This window comes from Lepisma saccharinum, chromosome 12, assembly GCF_977018435.1.
Source record: "Lepisma saccharinum chromosome 12, izLepSacc3.1, whole genome shotgun sequence".
NCBI lineage: Eukaryota > Metazoa > Arthropoda > Insecta > Zygentoma > Lepismatidae > Lepisma > Lepisma saccharinum.
In genome coordinates, this window is record NC_139240.1 from 17,569,432 (window position 1) to 17,592,864 (window position 23,433).

Consider the following 23,433-nt stretch of genomic DNA (forward strand, 5'->3'; position numbering starts at 1 on the left):
TTCGATATGACCACTTCCACTTGAATTCTATTTTCCGTCTACCATTTTTCGTATCGTTTGTTTACTTCCTGTTAGGTTACAGAACGTGTTTTCTCGTTTTGTGTTAGGGTACATAATGTGGCTGATTGTAGCTATGCCATATATGTATGTGTGTTCCTGGCAACCCTGGAACGCATCGCTTCACGACGGGATATGAAGTCACACATGCAATCAAATGTTGTGTGTGGTTGCCAGCATACAGGCGGCGAGACGGGCTTTTTTGAACGACTGTAGCGCCGAAACGACGCACCAACGAGAAAAATGTTACTGAGAAAAGTTGTTTATTTTGTTGTCCTCTATACGTTTCCGTGGTCCATGGGCGCCATTAAAATGACACTCGGTGTGTGTGTGTGTGTGTATATATATATATATATATATATATATATATATATATATATATATATATATATATATATATATATATATTCACACAGGGTGATTGGTAATTCGAGAGCTTTGGAGAGCTTATGGAACGAGGAAGTTTTTTCCGTAATTTTTACGCTTAGTGTGTTACCAATTTTTTGAGTAATCCTCTTCGATTTAAACGATAACTTCCAAATTTCTTCATGACGTGTGCTCCAATGACTGTTTCTTTCTGTGGGTATGGGAATTTGGGCATGAATTTTTCCCAGTAGTCACTCATTCGTTAGCTGTTAGCAACATGTCGATTAAGTGCCCAGGGTGTAGTAGTTTTTTCACAATTAGTAGTTTTTTGGTCGCGAGTCGGAATATGTCACGAAAATCTACAAACTGCAATAACTTGAAACCCATTGATTTATGACCCCCGGTGCATAGGGTCAAATTTGTTGCAAATGTGCTCTAGTATTACCCCTTTCCAGGAATAGGTCGAATTACCAATCACCATGTATGTGTATATATATATATATATATATATATATATATATATATATATATATATATATAGAGAGAGAGAGAGAGAGAGAGAGAGAGAGAGAGAGAGAGAGAGAGCAAGAGAGCTAGAGAAAGAGAGAGAGAGAGAGAGAGAGAAGTAGAGAGGGGAGGGACGTAGAGCGAAAGAGATAGACTCTTCTCTCCCTCTCTCTCTTGAAGGAAAAGAAGAAAAAAGAATGAAGATATGGAATGAAAAAGAAAAAGAGAGCAAGAAAGATTACGAAGATATATATCACGTGGTTACACGGGTGTACAACGTTGAAGTGAGCTTGACGGCTTCTGCGGAGGTCACCCTTTATACCAAAGCCTGGTTTAAATAAAACAATCAAGAAAGATTTTCTAAAATAAAGTCATGCTTTTCATCCACCTTGCTTACTTGTAAAGGAGAAAGAATAGGACGCAGGGTAGCGTGGTGACAACGTGGAAGATGACCCAGTTCCTCGATAGCCACGCCACGAGGGGGAGGGTGCAGAGCCCCACCGTCCACCCCACGCACTGCAGCATGCAGAAGAGGGCCCTCCGCTCGCTGTCGGTGATTTCCATCCCTGCGAGGAGAAGAACGGTCATCTGATGGGAAAGAAGAAGAAAGATGCAGCAACATTGAAATCAGATATCGCCAAATTCATCAAAGTTCATTACTGATCCGCATTATTAAACTCGTTGGATTCGTTTCTGCTCTTGATTTGATTTATTTTACTTCGCTTTTCAGCCAGTTTTTGTTAATCGCGAAGATGAGGATGAGGGATGATACAATGACATTGATGAAGGGACACTCAGAAACATACAGAGATGTCAGAACAGAATTATTCTGGCTTTGAATCCGGACGCATGAACCTTGTTGGTCTGCAAAATTCAGTCCAGGGTGTACTATGTGGAAGTGAGTGTCTCTAGAAAGGATCACTGATGTGATAGGTAACTACAAAATTTACTTAGTATGTTACAAGTTGATTTGACTTTCAAGCAGAGAGATTCTTTCCATAACGTAAATAATTAATGCAATTATTAATACATCATTAATCAATAAATAAATTCGTTTAATAGCAATGACCCTAGCTTCCATACTAAGAAAAACAATTATCCATGAGGAAAAAGGTTTCCATTCGATATCGGATTTCATCTAAGTCACATACCCGATTCACGTTCTCCATACGTTTCCTCCTAATTGAAGCAATCTTCCTCAGTGTCATGTAGAAATCGTATTATTACTTCCAATAACGAACATTATTTTAGAATATTTAATAATATGGTGATGTTAAGTAAGATTTTCCTTCTATTAATTCTGCTACTAGGATTATATCAGGAGCAGTGGCGATGATTATGGGGGGGGGGCGTGGTAAGGCAGTTGACCCCCACACCTTTTTGTCACTTTTGCCCCCGCACAATGGTCTTATAATGCGAAGCCTTGTCTGCTACCCCCCCCCCCCAAGTTTCGGCATCCAATTGACGATACTAATCAGGAGCATTCATACATATGTGTCTGTGTGTGTGTGTGTGTGTGTGTGTCTGTAAGTCATATATGTGACTTAGTAGTATGCCTTAAGTTACATATATATTTTAATAATATTCATTGGATTATATATTTACCACACACACACGCGAACACACACACAAACACACATCAATTTCTGTGCCATATTAAGTTTTTATTAATACGTAAATGTATTGCATTTATGTTTAACCTAGTCTTTATCCCAGAAAGTAAAACTAAAGAAAAAGGTAACCAATTGTAATCTATATACAAAGTTTTTCATAAAAGAAATGTATTTCCCTTTTTAATTTGTGAAGTTCTGGGGGGCCATTGTCCTCCCATGCATTCCTGGTGGCCTTCCGCTTACCTATCGCAATGGGCGTTTGGTACACCGCCAGCGAGGCAGCGTTCCCTAGCGCAGACGCTGTGGCAAAGAGCGGGAAGTAGTCTGCCGTCACAGCGGTCATCAGTCTCCCAAGGACCAGGGTTCCGAGAGAGATGAACAGAATTGGTCTCCGGCCGACTCTGAAATATACAAGAATAAATTAGTATCGCACTCTGTGTTGGCAATTATTAATGCTTAGAACAAGAACACTAATTTTAAGGATGTTTTTTCATTATTTTTATCAACTGCATCTTCAGGCAGAGGGGTATACAGCTTAATAATATAAATGAAGCTGGAGATGAGCGAGCTATGAAGGATTACAAGTATTATAATTATGGTATTTGTATTTTTGCTATTCCTACCACTTTTGGTCGAATGGTGATAAGATGAAATTGTTGAAAGGACAATCAAAAACACACATGGAGACTAGCACACAACATTCAGTCCCACGGAGGATTACAGAGGTTGCCAGCGAGCTCAGACGCCAGAGCCCCGCTAGTCTGCAGGAGTGTACTAAGTGCAAGTGTTTTAGACAATTGGACTGTCTTTAAAACAACGACCATCCCTCACATCCTAGAAAAGGAAAAGAGAATAGTAAAAATAAGATAAACGGAAAACAGGAGAGAAGGAAAATGGAAAAGAAGGAAGGAAAGAAATGGAAAAGAGAAATGATGGAAAAGAAAAGAAGGAAAGGAGAAAAGTATAAATAGAAGAAACGCAAAAGAGGAAAGTAGAAAAATAGAAACGGAAAAGAGAAATGAAGGAAAAGAAAAGAAAAAGAGAAACGTAAAAAATAGATGAAACGGAAAAGAGGAGAGAAGGAAGGGATGAAATGGAAAAGTGAAATGAAGGAAAAGAAAAGAAGGAAAAGAGAAAATAAAGAAGAGAAGAAACGGAATTGAGAAAAGAAAAAGATGATAAAATTAAAAAGGAAAAGGAAAGTAAACGAAAAAGAAAGGAGAACAGAAAATATAAAAGAGAGTAGGGGAAAAGAGAAAAGAAGAAAAGATTTAACTTTTATTTAGGGTTGCGTGCAGTGATAGCCATTTCTTCTTGGATGTCAGTTTTCTCTGAATGTTAGAGAGACAATGGCTCTACATTAGCATTCAGTGTTAATTGGAGGTTACCCATTGTCTTATTATTAGGGCTAGGATTTTGATGACATTAAAATTGCCAAAAAATGACCTTTAAAAAATGCATTTATGACCTAATAAATTCAAGGAAATGCCCTATAAACTTAGAAAAATGACCTAAAAATTCTGAAAGATTTGTAGAACAAATTTATAAACTACCAAGAGAAATTGAAATTACAAATTAACGTTACAGTATCTATCACATGTTCATTGCGTATGGTAGTACAAGTAAGAAAGTTCACTTTTTGTCATCTTTTACACTTTAAATACTGAGTTGCAGTACACAATGAAAATCATATGAAAATTTTCAAAAATGAATGATTGTCGGTTGTCGGACAAGATAGCCTTGTACATGGAAAAACTTCTCTCGACTACCAATGAACTTGACTTGAAATGAACAATATCACTTGCTGTTGAGTCACTTTCAATTCCATGGAGTGCAAATTGTTTCCCGATACAGAGCACAAAACCTTCTACCCCTTGTTTTTTTTAACAATAATCCGTTCGGCGACAATGTATTTACTGATAGAGGGGGAAATCACATTATTTGAGCTGAATTGTTACACAACAGCTTGTATCAATAATACTGCACATGTTCGAGACGAGAGTCGGGAACCTCTATCCTTCAAAGGGTTACATTTGCATGTAAAATGCCCCTTCTTTCACCAAAATGTAGAAAAATGCATAAGATAGCTTTTAAAATGCCGAAAAATGACTTGAACGGTTTAAAAAGTTTAAAAAATGACATTTACTCCAAAATGGGTCAAAAATGAAACAAAATGCCCTAACAAAGGCATTCCAATTTATTCACTTACGTGTAAAACACATTCCTATCTACTTATGCAATGTTTCTGCCTTACCAAAGAAAAGATGCATTTGCATCAAAATTCTAGCCCTACTTATTATGCTTAGTCTAACGCTACGTTTCGAAAGAACTACTCCTTTCTCGTCTTCAAGGGAGTTAGAGCACTGGATTTGGAAGATTGATTGATTGAATTAGGTTATTTTACTCGCTTTTCTAACACTTTTGGCTAATCGCGACGATGGGGATAAATGGTGACATGAAGAATGTCTGAAGGGACAATCACAAACATACATGGACGACGCAACAACATTCCCTACAGAGGATTATCCTGGATGCAAATCCAGACGCCAGAGCCTCGTTAGTCTGTAAAATGCAATGCAGGGTGTACTACGTAGAAGGGAGATTGGCATTTGTGTGTCTTGTGAAAGGGCAGCACAGAGGATTATTCTGGCGCTCAATCGTTGCCTCGTTAGCATGGACATTCAACTTACGCATCTGCAAGGTGGCCAAAGATAGCTGTTCCAATGATTCCACCCACTCGTCCCCACGTGTACGTGTACGTGACGTACAAGTCGTTGTCGCACACCCAGTCTTCATCCGTAGGAGCTGTTCTGCTGTACCAGGTGGTGTCGTAGTCCCAGCCGTGCATGCAACCTGGAAAATTGCATTTGTATAATGTATAGCCTCTTGTGTATATATTACAAAACTCAAATGAAAACCTTAAAAACCAAATGAAAATTTCATTCATTGAATTGTTGTTTTAAGTCCACTTTATGTACAGAAAGGCTAATCGAAACTGGACATACAGTTTAAATGGGATCCGAACTACCATGTGCCTCCACTGGGTATTCCCATAAAAATTGTAGGACAGACTGTACACAGCTCAAATTTGCATGAGGCACCAACTGTTATTTACAAAACGACCCTAAGGCTGCAACACTAATGAAGTGAGCGCTTCAAAACGCCATTTTTGTTATTTTAAAGATGGCGCCTCCTATACATACTTGCACCACTGATGAGGAGTGGTTTCTTGCCTTCTGTCAGCCTAACGCGTACAGAAATGTCTCGGCAAATGAAAATTAAATCTATATCTGTGAATGCTTAGCACAGCAGGAAGTTTACTAATGGAGGAGAAACTTCGACAATGGCCTCAGTTCGCAGTCAGATTGGTGGTAAGGCCTTCGCAGTGGCCTGCACGTGGACCCAAAAGACTTATTCTTCTTGAGATATACAGGCACTGACTCAAAGTTAAACATATGTGTAGATCAGAAATAGGTGTCTGCTAAAATGCAGCAAACTTGTGTAACCTTACATATAGAAATCTCCTAGATAAGAAACAAAAACAAATTATCGTTTAAGTTTGACTCTCCCTTGTATAATGTCATTAGAAGATGAATTATTACTACCAACTAAAATCCAGACATATTATAGAGGGTTATCCATTTTGGTATGGATAATATACATAAAACATTAATAGAAACGTATATGTGACAGTAGGAAAATTTTCGTGTTGGTGTTTTCATGCGTGAAACATAGTAGTTTTGCTGTAGTGTGTTGGCAACAATGAAGTTTGAACTGATTCGTTATTGTTAAAATGGCGTTTACGAACCAGCAACGGGCTAAATGTGTCCTTTGGTATGATAAGTGTGGGAGATTTAACCCCTCCAGACTTCTTCGTCTGGGGTTTCGTTAAAGACACTGTCTAGTCACAGAAACCCACAAATATTGATGATTTGAAACTCTAAATCACACAGGCTTTCGACAGAATCGCCCCAGAGATGTTACACCAGACGTGGAACGAATTGAATCACCGTTATGAGTTGTGCAGAGTTCGCAATGGAGGCCATGTAGAAAACTGAACTGTACCAAACTGTTAGTAGTGTATAAAAGTAAAAACTCCCACCTTTCAGTCTTTTGTATACAATATTTCAGGTAATTACATTTGACCAAAAAAGATCACATCCATTTTATTTTATCCATACCCAAACGGATCACCCGGTATATTGTGAGCACATTGTGTTATTGACTGTGTTATCAATCATGATAAGTTATAGCGGACTATTTCCCTAGTGCTATTTGCAACTGGTACATAATACGGGAATTTCCACACTGTGTATAACTTCAAGATACAGAACAAGACACAACCCGCATACACCAATATAGAGGGTGAGTCATTAATATGGCTACACGTTTGAAGCAAATGTAGTGAGCTACTGTACAATATAGAGGGAAATGGTGAATGGTATATTCAACTTGAAACTTCATTTTTTCATTTCAGATTAAGAGTCGCGCGCTCGAGTTTACGTCATTAACCAAAATGGCGCTGAACATGCAGCAGCAAATTGCAATGTGGGCAATTCTATACCAGAATGATCGTGAGGACCGTGTGCACAGCAGTCAACTGAAACTCAACATTTTGATGTAAGTAGTTTTCTCCATTTTCCCACAGTAGGCGGAAACAATGTTACGTTAAAATCACGTCTCTCCAGTCTCTGCTTCGTGCTTATTAAAAATAATACAAAATTCCTAAACTATTGTTTTCCTTAGCTGTACTAACAGTTACTCAGTACAAATAATGGTAAACAATCAGAAAACAGTGCGTTTAGAAGGAGCAGAGACAGCAATAATGCAGTTTTGAAGATGCACAGAAACTTTAGTTCAGCATACTTACTGACGATTTCCTTCGAACTGTGGTTGCCGAATTCGGTTTCGTTGAAGGAGGTTGAATTCACGTCGTACATTTTGCATTTGCTTGTACTGAACTGCCCCCTGTTGTCCTTTTCCCTGAAAAGACAAGAAGCAGTGTTTTCCAATCTTGGATGAACAAGTTGCGTGGGTATAATAAAAGTCCATATTTTTTCAAGTGTGATATATTATACATTTTGACCCATTTCATGAAGTATTTCGTTGTAAATCAGAATCATTACAGGACTTGATTTTTCTAGATGTTAAAAACAACCTATCCTTCATTGGTTGATTTTTATATTATGAGCATTTCAACACACAAGTATATTTTTGCCCGTTACACAAGCCCCTTAACTTAAACAAAATTGAGGCCAGGCCATGTGCACTCCTGTTCACATAAAGAGAACTGTTGAGCTGTTGAAAAATATGTCACTTCATCTGAACAGGAGTGCACCAAGAAAATATAATAAGTCTGTTAAAAAAACTTCTCAATCCAACTTTTAAAACTATTTATTCATTCGTTAGTTGTAAAGAACTAAAACAATGCTATCTCTGAGGAATAAATCATCCTTAACTAAAAGCTGAGGCTGTGAAGTGGCACTCACACTCTCAGAAGATTATCCTTTCCGTAGGTCAAGGCGCCAGAGTCTCATTGGTCTGCAGGAAGCAATCACCGGGGTGTCCTACGGGGAAGTGAGGTTTCCCTGCCAGAAGGTCACCCCTACACACATACACATAGAATGGCATGTGTGTCTGTCATATTTACAGCTAGACATTTACAAGGGTTCGCTTTAGGTCCAATTTGTGGCCAGATAAACTAATCGGAACTCGACCTTCAGAGTGGAATCCGAACAGCAGTGCATCAGTAGGTTCTTGCAAAGTAGAAGTAGTTGTACACCCAACGGTGAAAGAAGCAGTAGGCGAATTGTCCACCACCATTTTCATTCGGTCTGTATTACACAATGTGATGACAATGAATTCAAATAATAACGTCAATAAGAAGAGAACAATGTCTGCTTTGAACCAACATAGTTTCATTCCTTAAAAGAACACAGGATGGGGAATAAAAAAGTAGTGAAAATAGCGGTGCACAAATTGCCTACCATTATCTTTGTCTTTGACTGTACGTTATTTGTATTATATGCCTTTTCTACTCTTACGGCGGGCGCCCTACATGCTGTCAGGGGAAGTGGGGAGCGGGGAAGCGACCAATCCAGCACGCGCAACAGCCTGTAGAACGAGGTGGGGGCAGCACCTCCTCCCCTCCACGTCGTAACTCTCGGCGCCTCCGGTGTTGTGTGGTTGGTCTGCTGCGTATTCCCCGCCCCCACTTCCCTTGCCAGCATGTAGAGCGGCCGCCGTAAGAGTAGAAACAGATCTATAACAATGATTACAGAAAGGAAGAGATACACTTGAGATTAATTTCCTCGGAAAAAATTATCACAAACATCGAAAATGTGTTTTGAGTTTTTAAGTTCGCTTTATGCACAGACAGGCTAATCGGTACTAGAAATAAAGTTTAAAGTGGGATGAGAACTACTATGTGCCTCCACCGGGTATCGGAGAAGGCAGCGACGACAGATATTGTAAATCATTTGACCTACAATGCTCAACTTGTATTTGAACCAAGAGCAGTTAAAGACGGCAAGTTTGTGCTTCAGGCATAGAATCGAGGCAATGATCAAAGCGAAAGGGGGTGACATTGAATAACAAATTCGGGAAGGTTCCCTTCAGTGACATGTCAAAGCTCGTTTGGTAAGGGTACGTTTTTGACGAATAAACACTTGCTAGGCTATAATGCACTGTTTCTATTGTCCGGATTTGGCAGACACATGCTGTATAAACGGTAAATAACGTTAAAACTGTAATTAGAATAGTTGTACATGTTTGCACAAGAGATTCCCCGCCTGCTCTTCAAGATATGCAATGTGATTACTTCAAATGACAGATATTACCTCACGGGGTGGTGGGATAACCGCGAAAGGACACAACCCCGAAACGTAACACAGGATTAAATGAGAAATGAAGAACAGAATAAACGCGAAGGAATAAGGAAGGAAATGCAGCGAAACGAATTAATCGCGAAACCAAAATTGCCCACCGAAATAAGCACGAAAATAATTAGAGCAAAATGGATAAAGCGCGATAGGAATTAGAGCGAAATGGATAAAGCGCCAAGAAATTAGAGCGAAACAGATAAAGCGCGAAAGGAATTAGAGCGAAACGGATAAAGCGTGAAATGAATTAGAGCGAAACGGATAAAGCACGAAAGGAATTAGAGCGAAACGGTTAAAAAGCGAAAGGAATTAGAGCGAAATGGATAAAGCGCGAAGGAATTTGAGCAAAACGGATAAAGCGCGATTGGAATTAGAGCGAAACGAATAAAACGCGAAAGGAATTATAGCGAAACGGATAAAGCGCGAAAGAAATTAGAGCGAAACGAATAAAGTGCAATTGGAATTAGAATTTTAATTTGATTTTAAAATTGCGGGAGCGTCAATATTTAGGCTGGCCCCGTCACAATATACGGGGGCCAGCCCCTTATCATTACAAAGAACAACTCTAACGTCGCATAATTAAAAAATCTTAAAATATTCTAACTTCTGTTAAAAGCTGAGGCTGTATACGGGCACTCAGCACACATGAGGACAACAGGACAATACAAACAAAATTATACTGGCCATGGGGCCAGTCGCCAGAGCCTCGTTAGTCTTCAGTCCAGGGTGTACTAACGTGGAAGTGAGGTTGACGTTTGGGTGTACTACGTGGTAGGTCACCCCTTACACCCCGAATGGAATTAGAGCCAAACGGATCAAGCGCGAAAGGAATTAAAGCGAAACGAATATAGCGCGATAGGAATTTGAGCGAAACGAATGAAACGCGAATGGAATTAGAGTCAAACAGATAAAGCGCGAAATGAATTAGAGCGAAACGGATAAATCGCGAAGGAATTTGAGCGAAACGGATAAAGTGCGATTGGAATTAGAGCGAAACGGATAAAGCGCGAAAGGAATTAGAGCGTAACGAATAAAGCGCGAAGGAATTTGAGCGAAACGGATAAAGTGCAATTGAAATTAGAGCGAAACGGATAAAGCGCGAAAGGAATTAGAGCCAAACGGATAAAGCGCGAAATGAATTAGAGCGAAACGAATAAAGCGCGAATGGAATTAGAGCGAAACGGATAAAGCGCGAAAGGAATTAGAGCGAAACGAATAAAGCGCGAAGGAATTTGAGCGAAATGGATAAAGTACAATTGGAATTAGAGCGAAACGGATAAAGCGCGAATGGAATTAGAACCAAACGGATAAAGCGCGAAAGGAATTAGAGCGAAACGAATAAAACGCGAATGGAATTAGAGTCAAACGGATAAAGCGCGAAAGGAATTAGAGCGAAACGGATAAAGCGCGAAGGAATTTGAGCGAAACGGATAAAGTGCGATTGGAATTAGAGCGAAACGGATAAAGCGCGAATGGAATTAGAGCGAAACGGATAAAGCGCGAATGGAATTAGAGCGAAACGGATAAAGCGCGAAAGGAATTGGAGCGAAACGGACTACGCGCGAACGGAACATAACCAAAGGAATAAGAGCGAAAAGATTCCGCGTGAAACGGAATAAACACGAGAGGAACAAGCGAGAAACGGATTAACCGCGAAGCTACAACAAAAAGATACGTTCGGATTACATCACTAAGGCATACGTGTATTACAGTTGTCAAGTTGCTTAACCGTACGCTTTTCAGTAAACATTATATACAAAGAGTACCTGGGCAAAGTCAAGTCCTTCCACTGTTGCAGCGTGAAGTTGGTCCCCTCCCTGCCAGGCACGTGGCACCAGTGTTCAGGGAGGTCCATGCTCAGGACGATGTTCATGAAGGGCATGGAGACGAGCGCCACGAAGACGAAGTTGAAGAGGTAGAGGAAGCGCTTCTGGAAGAATCCGTAGTGGCCGATGGACTCCATCAGCTTCTCGTATATGTCTTCGCTGTTGGTAGCCATCTTGGTATCCTGTGAGGAAGAAATGATTGGTGCTATCAGTTGAGTATGGGTGCATCAGCTCTGACTACATTGATGTAAGAGAAAGCCAGGGTTGTAGTCGAAGGTTAACCTTACTCATTACTTATGAGTCATTAGCGTATACCTTCTGGTACAATGCGAATACATTCCACTTTCGTTTCCAAGTGGCCATTTCTCCACTGAGTTTATTACTGTTAAATTCATCTGGTTTAAAGTGATCGACAATACATGGTGATTCAAAAGTCCCTTATCACCCCCAAGAATGTAAGGCAGATAGGCTGGGTACAATTGGTCATGAAAGAAACAGGTTAGGCCTAAGGGGGACCATATTGGTGTGTTTCAAGCGGACATCCGTCATATTGTTGGCCGCCATATTAAATTCAACTCATAATTTTTAAATGGGAAGGGGGTCATGTGACATATCAAATCTGGCTAGAACTTCACGAGAAATTCAATGGTGAAGGTGTTTTCGACGTAGCTTTAACCAGTAAAACGTCATGACTGCATGATTGTAACAAATGTCTCATTTTCCAGGTGTGAGAAAACAGTGCCAGAATGCTCCTAACGCGAGAGGAACGCATCGACATCGTACTGCTGTCTGTGGGAGAGAAATTCACGTGCCATTGCAAATGACTTTAATCTACAACACTCGCAACGAGATCCAGTGTCACATGTGACAGTTTCACAATTACTCCAAAAGTTCCGGGAGACAGGATCAGTCAACAACAGGTGACGATCAGGACGTCCCAGAACTTCCACCGAAGAAATAGCCACGGCTGGAATAACAGCTGTTGTTTTAAGTTCACTTTATGCACAGAAAGGCTAATCGGGACTAGACTTAGAGTTTAAAGTAGGATCCGAATCACTACGTGCCTCCACCGGGTATCGAACCCGGGACCCCTTGATTACAAAGCGACGACGTTACCACTACGCTATCAGGGAGGCAGGCACACAGCAGTCCTGGATTCATTTGCAAAGTCCCCAAACCGTAGCACATGCCGATTATCACAAGAATGTGGTGTTAGTCTACCATACGTCGTTCGAATCTTGCTGCTTGCAATGCCATCACTAGGGAACGGAACTTTATGTGCTAAAAAACTCAGAAATATTTATTTTTTATGTGTCATAAATGTTGAAAATATGTGATAAAAACAGGAAAATATGTGACAAAAATAAAAACATTTGGTAACAAAAACAAACTATAACATGCATTTTAAACACCTGAAATTAGTTTCTAAATAATTACCTCTTAGCGAGTTATTTTTTGGAAGAGTTGCAGTGGATCACCATAGTTCTTTCCAAATTCTCCATTGTAAATCTGTGACGATTATCTCTGAAAAGCATCTTATATTGTGAGAAAGATCGCTCCACGTCACAAGAAACAATTCTTGCATATTTGGAGCACGAAATGTCACTAACACTGAAGTTTTCCTAAGCTTCCTCTTCCTCTACTTCACCTCCTTCCAAAACACATGCAATTTGGCACAATGTTTGAAAACCTTGGTTTTTCCCCAAAAATTCTGTACATTTAGACATTTAGATCCAGTGAGTTCTTTCAGTTTCGTTTCTAGTACTATACAGACTTCACCTACGGAAGCTGCCAAAGTGTTCGCGGACGATTCAAGCTTTCATATGGAATTAGAGAGAATGGACAGGTTTGTTGAGATGTATGACAATTCGACTTTTAAGGAGGGCTCCATCAACAGTTCTTGCAGAATTTCTTTGTCGAGATCATTTACAACAGATACAATTTTTTCAAAGTTCTGGGCATAACATCTGCATCGCGTAGAGTGCCACACACGTAAATTTGCCGTTGCGTAGAAACGTATTTTCGTTTCGTCTCCCTCTCTCTTAGCATCACGTGTTCTACCCTGCTCGAAAACCTTCGCTATTGTTGCCATATTGTCATTCCATTCCTGGACACACTCGCGCAAACTTCATTGAAAACAATTGAACAGCGCTCCAGCTCGCGGTTCCCACCGGTCAGCAGGGACGGCAATGTGGCAATATAGCACGGCGGAGTCGTTGCTTCTTTTATGCAGTGCATGTTCATTGGCTAGCTAGTAACTAGTGTTGCCAACTGTAATAATGAAGCACTATTTCTGTCACGGAAGGGGAAAGCAGGTAAAGTGGCGGTGAGTTTTGTTGGATTGGAAGCACCATATTTTTATTTTATACTAAGTATTTGACCGGTTTGACGTTGTGTGCGTGTATTGCGTGTGTTTATGTAAAAGTGTGTGTTTGCTGATGAACGTTAAATTCCATAATGCCTCCAGTTCTGTCGAAGTTGAAATCAAAAACCTTGCATAGCCAAGCTCGGGAAATTCTAAGCAACGTGCACGAGTTCATGAAGGAGGAAGCCAGTCATGGTGTTAGCATCCCAATAAAGCATTTTGGCAAGAGAGCAGCGAACAGCAGCAACAAATTGTTCATATTTCATAATTTTGGAATTATTCAAAATAAATAAATTATGTGGCTCCAACATCATTTCAACTCTGGCTCCGGCACGTGTTCTTGTAGAAATTGCATAGAGGAGGCTGTCATTTTTGCTCCTTAATGCGATACATATTGTTTTCTGTGTTAAAATTGCCATGCTTTGATGGGTGACCAAGTTCATAGCAGGGCCGGCGGAAGGGGAGGGCGAACCGTCCCATCGCCCAGAGCGGCAAAATTTGAAGAGAAGAAAAAAATAAGCCTATTGAAAACTGTGATCGAGCGAGATATTCTTTTGCGCTGAATAGTATTGAAATAGCATAAGAAGTCTCATTATTTATTTTATATTTTGATGTTTTAGTTAGGAATATATTGATTTTCAATTTTCCGTTGCTGCGTAATGACCGGGGGGGTCGAAATAGAGCGGCATCTGCCGCCACCTCCCAGGGAGGCAAAATGACTAGCGCCGGCCCTGGTTCATAACAAAAGAAAAAGCCGCGCAGCTTATCGTCTAGTGGCAGTATATGTACTTGTTATTGTTGTGGAAGCCGGCATCCTTTGTAAATGTACAACAAAGGCAACCGACTGTCGCCGATCTCAGAGAGGAAATAATAATACTGCTTCAGGAGGAGTGTTATGGTGCAATTGTAGCGGTTTAACACGTTGGCATGTTATTATCTGCCGTTGCAGTTCCATACCAGTGTATACGGGTTTTGGGAGTGAAAAGTTAGAACGCCACCAGTGCATTAATGCAATGAAAAATAATATATATATTTTTTTATTTTGTTTGAAATCACTCAAATAAGGAATCGTATGAAGAAGTCTTCTTTGCAGCATTTTTGGTAATTTTACTTATGTGTTAGTTCATATTTTGCGAATTTTTAGTCCATATGTATGTAGATACATACATAGTCACTTGTTAGTACATATTAATCCTAGTCCTTGTATAATGCATGACGTTTAAAACTCAACGTTAGATAGACCTGAATTCTCTAATTTTATTGTTGTACGTAACAGCTGTGCATCGGCGCACCGCAGCGATTTTTCTATCTGCTCCATTAGCAACACTGCTTCTTTAGTTCTGTCGCGCATTGCACGGCAGAATTATCTGCGCTGGACTCTAACTACAGGTGTAGGGGGAAGGGGAACCTCAGGACATTTTTGTTTAAAAATGTCTATTCTTTTAGGCGACTTCATAAAAACTTTCTTCCCATTTGAAACCAGTTTATCAACATTGGGATAAAGAGCTCTTATCTTTTCACATATTCTATGCAACGCATGAGCCACACATGTAACGTGCACAATTTTGGGGTAGCTAACGGCAAGACCACTGCATGTAAGCTGCAGCATCTGTCAAGAGAAGAACATTGTCAAATTTAATGCCTTCCGGCCACAATAGCTGCATTGCTTCATTAAAAAGCCTTGCTATCGTTACGTGTAGCCAGCCCCAGCTACTTACAGCTATTTTCTCCCAATAGGATCGTAGACGAGGTGCCAGAAGTCTGCCAGCGAGGGTGTTCAAAGACAAAACAAACCTAGTACTCTCGATATGAAAGAGGTGTGGAGAATAAACATTTTTCCTTCGAGGATTTCGAGGTAGATGAAGTAAATAAGCGATTTTATGTATGTAAAATGAAAATTCGCAAAATATGTATTTACATACGGAAAACTGGAAAATATGTGTTTTTATGTAAAATAAAATTTGCTGTGTTGACATATAAGGCTATGATCAGAATTTTGGCAAAAATGAGGGTCTCTATCTTATCGCACAAAAAACATTTATTTACCTAAAGTTCCTTTCCCTAGCCATCACACCTGCTACGTTGCAAAATGTAGGAGAGACGCCTATGTGCACTCAGGAACAAGGACAACATATTGAGCAGGTTTTGTAAGTGTCAGATATAGTCTTAACGTTTACTGATTTAAGATACGTCGAAACAACCTTCATCATTCCGTTCCTCGTGAAATTCTAGCCTGATGTGATATATCACATCACCCCCTTCCCATTTAAAAAAAAAAAATGAGTTGAATTCAATATGGCGGTCACTAATATGGCGGACGTCCGCTTTGAACACACAAATATGGTTTTCTTTAGGCCTAACCTGTTTTTATCCTGACCATTTGGTACTAAGCGTAACTCCTTTATATTTTATAGGGGCCCTTAATCGGTTTTTGAATCACCCTGTATAGTGCTGAGAAGGGAATTGGTATGAATACATGATATAAATCAGAATGTTATCGCTATCATTTGACTATAATTATGAAAATCAACGTATATTTAACCTTTGAATAACAAGGCTGTGTGATAGGACAAATTTAACAAGTAGCTTTCACAGACGGCATCTACCCTATTTCTGGTTTTTAGACTCATAACCACTTCCAAGTTCACAAATATAGCTTGAATACCTTTAGAAATTATACCGGGTGTCTACAATTTATCTTTACAACTTCAAATCTAAATAACTAAATAATGGAACGAGGTATCTCAGTTCTTTTGCCTTCATTTAAAAGAGAAACTCTCAAAGTTTTTTTTACTGTTTTTCAGGTACATTGATTAAATGGTGAAGAGGTGAAGTCACATTTCCACAAAATGACTACTCCACAGAAGAAGGCACAGTATGTTTCATGGTTCATAGAGACAAGATCTGATACACAGGTCCAACGAAATTTCAGGACTAAGTATGGCAGATAACCACCATCAAGACCAACAATCCGTGAATGGCACAGAAAGTTCATGGAAACTGGTAGTGTCCTGCATCAAAAGGGAGCTGGACGACCAAGCAAAAGTGAAGAGGATGTTGAACGTGTTCTTGAAGCTTTTGTACGTAGCCCAACAAAATCTGTCCGTTCCGAAGCCAGGCAGTTTAACATTCCACATTCAACCGTTCACAAAGTGCTGCTTAAGCATTTGCAACTGTATGCTTACAAAGTGCAGCTACTGCAGGCCACCAAGCTACAAGATACGTCCAAACGCGAAGAGTTTGCTCTTCAAATGCTACGCCGGAAGAAGATGGATTTCTTAATTGTGTTGTGTTTAGCGATGAGTCTGCATTTCATGTTTCAAGCTTATTAAATGTGCATAACCGTCGAATTTGGGGGTCTGAAAAGCCTCACGAGGTTAGAGAAATTGAGCGCGATAGCCCAGTGGTTAATGTGTGGTGTGGTCTTATGCATAATCAAATCATTGGCCTCTTTTTCTTTGCTGAACAAACTGTTAACTTCAATTGTTACCTGGATATGCTTGACCAATTTGTTTTCCAACAACTGGAGCATCTCCAGCCAGATATGTTTTTCCAACAGGATGGTGCACCACCTCACTGGGCTCTGGAGGTACGCAGGTCCTTAGATGAACATTTTCCTGGTCGATGGATTGGGAGGAATGGCCCAATTACTTGGCCACCAAGATCACCCGACATAACCCCTTTGGATTTCTTTGTATGGGGTTATGTTAAGGATATTGTGTACCGAACGCCAGTTCCCAATATTCAAGTCCTACGACAAAGGATCGCTGCAGCCATCGCAACTGTTACTGAGGAGGTACTAGAGCGGACATGACAGGAAATCGAGTATCGCCTTGATATCTCACAGGCAACAAAGGGGACACACATAGAGATGCATTGAGGTAGTCAGAAAAACTTTGAGAGTTTCTCTTATAAATGAAGGAAACAGAATTGAAATACCTCGTTCCATTAATTAGTTATTTAGATTTGAAGTTGTAAAGATAAATTGTGGACACCCGGTATATCTCATGCCAAAAGATCCAAAGAAAATACGTCAATAATATCGCCAGTTATGGACAAAGAAAATCCATCACATTCTTTCCTAAGCTCCCTGGAAGGGGTCCCGGGTTCGATACCCGGTAGAGGCACAAGTAGTTCGGATCCCACTTTAAACTGTAGGTCCAGTCCCGATTAGCCTTACTGTGCATAAAGTGGACTTAAAACACCAAATCAACAACAACTCAACTAAGCTCCCTGTCCCTTCCTTTCCGCTTAGCCAAGTGGATGTCTAGATTACTGCTTCTGCTTGGAGTTCTACATTTCCTGCTACTTAATAGTACTACACACGGTTTCCAAATTTCCATTCAAAATGAAATATATATTGTAGCTATACTGTAGATAAAATATTTTCGTGTTGTATTTACCAATTTCAGAAGGCTTCACCGAGTCCAATGCAAATTGTATAACATGGTAATTTCACTAGAAAATTGAAGATTGGCACATTCTACTTTGTAACTCAAAAATGACCAAAATGTCACCATGTTTTACACTCGAGCCCTGCAATTGACATCTGAATTTGAATTTCAAAATTTTGGGTGTGCCAGCACTTAGGCTATTTTTCACCCGTCACGTTATTCGGGTTCCAGCCCTTAACATAACTATAATGTCGTGTAACTAAAATATTAAAATATTCTGACTTAGGTTTAAATCTGATGCTGTAAAGGGGTACTCAGCACACACAGGGACAAAAAATACAGGACAACACACAGAATTATACTGGCCATAGGACCAGTCGCCAGAGCCTCGTTAGTCTGCAAAATGCAGTCCAGGGTGTACTGCGTGGAAGTGAGGTTGACAATTGGGTGTACTACGTGGAAGGTCATCCTTTACACCCCAATTGACATCTGAGTCATCAAAAGTTGGTACCTCCGCATCGCCATCGAGATCCTCTTCATCCTGTTCACCTGACAGAAGACAGTCATCTGTTTCACTACCTGAGTCACCTGAACCACCACCATCAACACAGCTTGCGTCTCCTTGCCTTATCAGTTCATTTCTTATCTCTTCCTCGGTAATAAATCGCGAATTCATAGTCGTGGTTACAGTAACAATTGGAACACAATCAACAAGACACCGATGTGCACACGCCCTCAAACAATATGCTACTACCAGCAGACACGTTAGGTAGGGACACAGACAACTATCTCCACGTCTACTTACACACTGGCTAGAAGGTATATGTACCACATGTGAGAAACCTTTAACCTGTTTTTGCGCGCATGCGTGCGAAATAAGAACGCGAGCCTTGTTATTCAAAGGTTAATATGACTTCAAATTTCGAATTCTTCTAAGCCAAGCGTCAGGTTAACCTTGCAGCAGGTTTTATGTATCAATCCGCGCGAGAACTGAGCTCAGAATCTTCCGTGCCAGTCTTTCCTCAACCGCCGAGCTGCTTACATCGGAGACACTGAGAAAATCTACAGTATTGCCAACCGCACAACACATCAAAACCCGCATGCATGTCAAGTGGATTGTATTTTTGCTTCTCTTTGTCTCCTGAAACATAACATTTTAAAAGTACTTTCTGCGCATATATTATTTAATAAATGTGTCATTAATATAAGAGCGAAACAACTTCTAAACATGAGAGCATGTGTGTATATTTCGAGCACGCAAAAATAAAAATAAACAAAGATAAAGTAAACAACGATAGGCCCCTCTTGAATTTAATGACAAATTATTGTTTTTGGTTTAGAAAGAAATAGATTTATGAAAAACTTGGTTGCTTCGTTCGCAATACATCCGTTACTGTAAGACACACGCACTTCAAGTTGTACCACCAAAAAAGCATGATTTGTTATTGGTGATATATACAATCAGGTGCATTGTCTGTCGCTATTACTCTGGTTTCAATTTATGAATCACTTCACTAAACCAGGATTCAAATCTTGGTCTGTCTATTTGTTGCTGATAATCACCCTTCCCTTTCTTTGCGCTGAAAAGTAAATATGCGCCTTCAACAAAGCTTTCATTGCCGCCAGTGGGTGAAACAATAAGCCTCCCCCTTCCCCTCATCGTCGGTTTCTTCAGCCCTGGCGGTGGTTTTGCATGGTGGTATCCTTCCATGGTTTATTCCCCCTTCCCCCACTCACCGAGTTGAAGGACGTCTCGTCCAAATAATAAACATGTTTCTTCTCACTGCGATATATTTTAATACCGCGGAGATTCTTTTGTCGTCAAACAACAAACAATCGTTTCCTCTTGCTAAACTCAAACCGCAAATCATTCAACACCCGTGATACAATTCGTGTGCACATTGACGGCAAATCACCTCACGCCCTGTTTTACTTTGATCTTGTTGCCGCAAGGAGGATTATGCATTTAAAACAACTTGCTTGACTTTGAAGAACATTTCCTTTCGGATGAAGCCCAAAATAACATTCGGGTAAAACCTCGCGCTGAACAGGAGATTCAGCCATTCTCGCCGCTCTACAATAAACATAGGGTTAAAATAGTGGGATGTGCAACACTGGTATCAGCGATTTCACGCGCTCTGCAACGCATTCAGTCTCGCTCGACTCGCTCTAAAGTTTCAATGTCTCTTCAACGCAATACAGATTCGAGTTGGCGAATCTGCGGTTCTAAGTTCGTCTGCACAGTGATTGCAACCAATTAAGTCCATACCTGCTAATCAATGTATTATTTTGTCTGTATATTACAAATTAAATAACTGTTTTCTTGCAAGTATGCAGTTGTGTCGGAATAGAACCCGTCTCAGTGGAACTATATTCTTGCGCGCACGTTTGGATCTACATATGCTAAAACCTGCTGCAAGGTTGACCTGACGCTTAGCTTAATACATACGAACAAGACCATCACAGTTGTGAGCTTTCAGTTCGAAGCGAAAGCGACAGGCCACAACCTACACAGGGATTTCAAACCGAAGTGATGACACGGTCCCCTTTAGTCTAAAGGAAAACATTCACCGTGCATGTGCTAACAGAGTGCTAAGATGCACGGTATTGAGACCACAATCCAGTTGGAGCGACACGTGCTGCTTTCCGTGTCGCTTCTGTTTGAAAAGTTGCATTTATTTCTTAACATTGGTTTCCAAGAGACACGTGTCGCTTCCATCTGAAAGCTCCCTTCCTCTTCTATACTCTGTCCTGGGAATCTCTGGGGAGAGCGAACGAAACTAGTCTCTGCGCAAGTATTAACTCGAGAAGACTCGACCAATGAACGCGTGAGAGGGAACGGGATTGCATGGCGGGGGAAAAACGATTGCGGAAAGGTCATTGAACCCTTTAGCTCAATTTTCCTACAGAAGGCCCTTGTGCAACCTTTAAGGCTTTTACAGGATATAATGCGAAGAATTTTTGAATTCAAAATTTTGGGTGCGTCAGCACTAAGGCTATTTTGCACCCGTCACACTATACGGGGTCCAGCCCCTTACCGTTACACATAACAACTCTAACGTTGCTTAATTAAAATCATAAAATATTAAAATGTTCTGACTTTCGTTAAAAGCCGAGGCTGCAAAGAACACTCAGCACAAATAAGGACAAAACACAGGACAACACAAACAAAATTATACTGGCCATGGGGCCAGTCGCCAGAGCCTCGTTAGTCTTCAGTCCAGGGTGTACTAACGTGGAAGTGATGTTGACATTTGGGTGTACTACGTGGAAGGTCACCCCTTACACTCCGATATATTGCGAAGAATCTCTGGTGGTGCAACTTCTTTGTCTGTTGGGATACTTTCAGAGAGTGGTACAAAGAGGATCGTAAAGAGAAAGCTTATTGGTTTTTCACATCCCTACCTCGGGCACGGGGCAAGTTTGTACTTAAATCTTTCTCTGTATTGGTCTTGTGATTTTTTTAGTAAAATATTGTTTTAAATAAAAACTCTGTGGATCAACTGGATACAACACATCTCTGATTTTCACTTCAGAAGTGACCGCTCCCAGTGATTATCTTCTTATCTCGTTCAAACTTGACATTTGCCAATTTCTTAACATTGGAGACGTTCCAACATCATAAGCATCGGAAGGATTGGTTTTCTTATTCCCTATTACTCTTGTAACTATTGGCTTTATACCATCACAAGCAGGGAATGGTGTGTGAGATGAGAATCACTCACAAGAGAACTGAAAGTCTTTTCTATCCCTTGATGTATGAGACGTTTATGCATCGACATGCAGCTCATCTATTTTATATGTGAACTAGTAACTAACTAACTCTCTAGCCTTCTTAAACCCGAAAGGGATCCCGGGTTCGATACCCGGTGGATTCACAAGTGGTTCGGGTCCCACTTTGAATTGTAGGTCCAGTCCCGATTAGCCTTACTGTGCACAAAGTGGACTTGAAACACCAAATCAATCATTCAATTCTTAAACCAGAAGGTTTATGGCTGCAGCAATATAAGGCTGTCCCTATCCTGGGCAATCCAATATTCTCAGTCCTTACCAGTTCCCTTTAGTTCTATCTCAACGTTAACCCTCCATCATTGTCTTCGCCTTCCTACAGGTCTCTTACCAACAGGTTTCCCATCAGGTTTCCCAATTGCCTAGCTGTGAACTAGTAGACATGCCAAAAGACTACTTAGTTACCATTGAGTAGGTCACTCCTCTGCCATCCCCCACATCTCTTCATGGAGCTCATCACGGCTCAGTCGTCATATCTGACCAGATCTCAGACCAAAACGTTTCTGATCGTGTTATTGTGGTTTGAACTGTTGTTTCAAGTCTACAGATAGGTAATCGGGACTGGACCTTCAGTTAAAAGTGGGCTCCAAACCACTGTGCAATGTGACTCCATCGGGTATAGAACCCAGGACCCTTTCATTACAAGGGCGTTTTACTGTGAAATAACCTTTTTGGAGCAAGTCAACATGTTCCTTTGAGTTATCTTCTCTTTCAAACCAAACATATTATCTTCTGCACACTGGTGACGCTAAACTATTCCGTACAAGTACTGCATGCAATGAAAAAGCAATTGAACCCACAAATGGCATTCTATAAGAAGGAACAAATGTAATGAGTCCAGTTTTATAGAAGAGAAATACTACAGAACATCATGTAAAAGATATTTCCGTGAGTTCCGTACTTCCACAACGTAACATTTCTCGCTCATCTAGCACCCAAACGGCGCATCCTAGAAGAAAAATGCACAGAATCTTTTTGTAGAGAAGTTTATGTAGATTATTTTTTTATCATAATCTCTTTTTCTGTAAAATGGTTTCCAAGGGAGATATTTGCAAAACACTGATTTTGGGCGCCATTTTTCAAAGATGGCGGCCAAATCCGGGGTGGTACAGGGGTGCAAAATTAATATGTTGTTAAGAACCTTTTTTTGTTCCAGCTTTGTCTGATTTTTTTCCCGCTTGTTGGACCCCCTTCTTGACTGGCCTGTATACCCTGCAAAAAAATTGGAACTACAGCGCTGGGGAAAAACCTTTGCTAGTGGGAGTCTTGCCACAATCTTATCTGCTTCTCAAGTTGCAAATATCTGCGATGCCGACGGTGGGTTGTCGCCCACCGAGAAATTGGCTTAGCCGGCAAGAACAGCATGTATTAGACATTTTCAGATTTACTTATTGTAGAGTAAGAATCACAGACACATACAATAAATGGTGAGAGAAAAATAGAGAAAGAGTGGAAAGGAACAAGAGGAGAGAGACGTTAAAGAAGGTGAAACAAAAAAAAGGAAAGCTGGAAGCAAAGACAAAAGACTGAGAAAGAAAAGAAAGAATGTAAGATACGAAAGCCAAGAACAAAACAGGAATAAAGACAGGAAAGAATGAAGAAAGGGAGAAAAAGGAAAGTGAAAAGTACATAGTG

The 23,433-nt window shown here is 40.4% G+C and overlaps 1 protein-coding gene across 3 annotated transcripts in view; it reads right to left on the reverse strand.

Annotated features, from left to right (window-relative positions):
• LOC145996390 (carcinine transporter-like) overlaps positions 1–23,433 on the reverse strand; it is a 69,568-nt gene that overhangs the window by 22,063 nt on the left and 24,072 nt on the right. For 2 of the 3 annotated variants that reach the window (XM_083132822.1, XM_083132824.1), the window contains exons 2-6: positions 11,191–11,432; positions 7,414–7,526; positions 5,234–5,396; positions 2,787–2,944; positions 1,328–1,496 (exon numbers count right to left, since the gene is read on the reverse strand). In XM_083132822.1, the coding sequence (XP_082988948.1) occupies positions 1,328–1,496; positions 2,787–2,944; positions 5,234–5,396; positions 7,414–7,526; positions 11,191–11,423 (836 nt within the window). In that variant the 5' untranslated portion in view covers positions 11,424–11,432. Of the gene's footprint in view, positions 1–1,327; positions 1,497–2,786; positions 2,945–5,233; positions 5,397–7,413; positions 7,527–11,190; positions 11,433–18,520; positions 18,637–23,433 lie in introns of those variants that run through there. The other variant, XM_083132823.1, reaches the window with a different exon arrangement.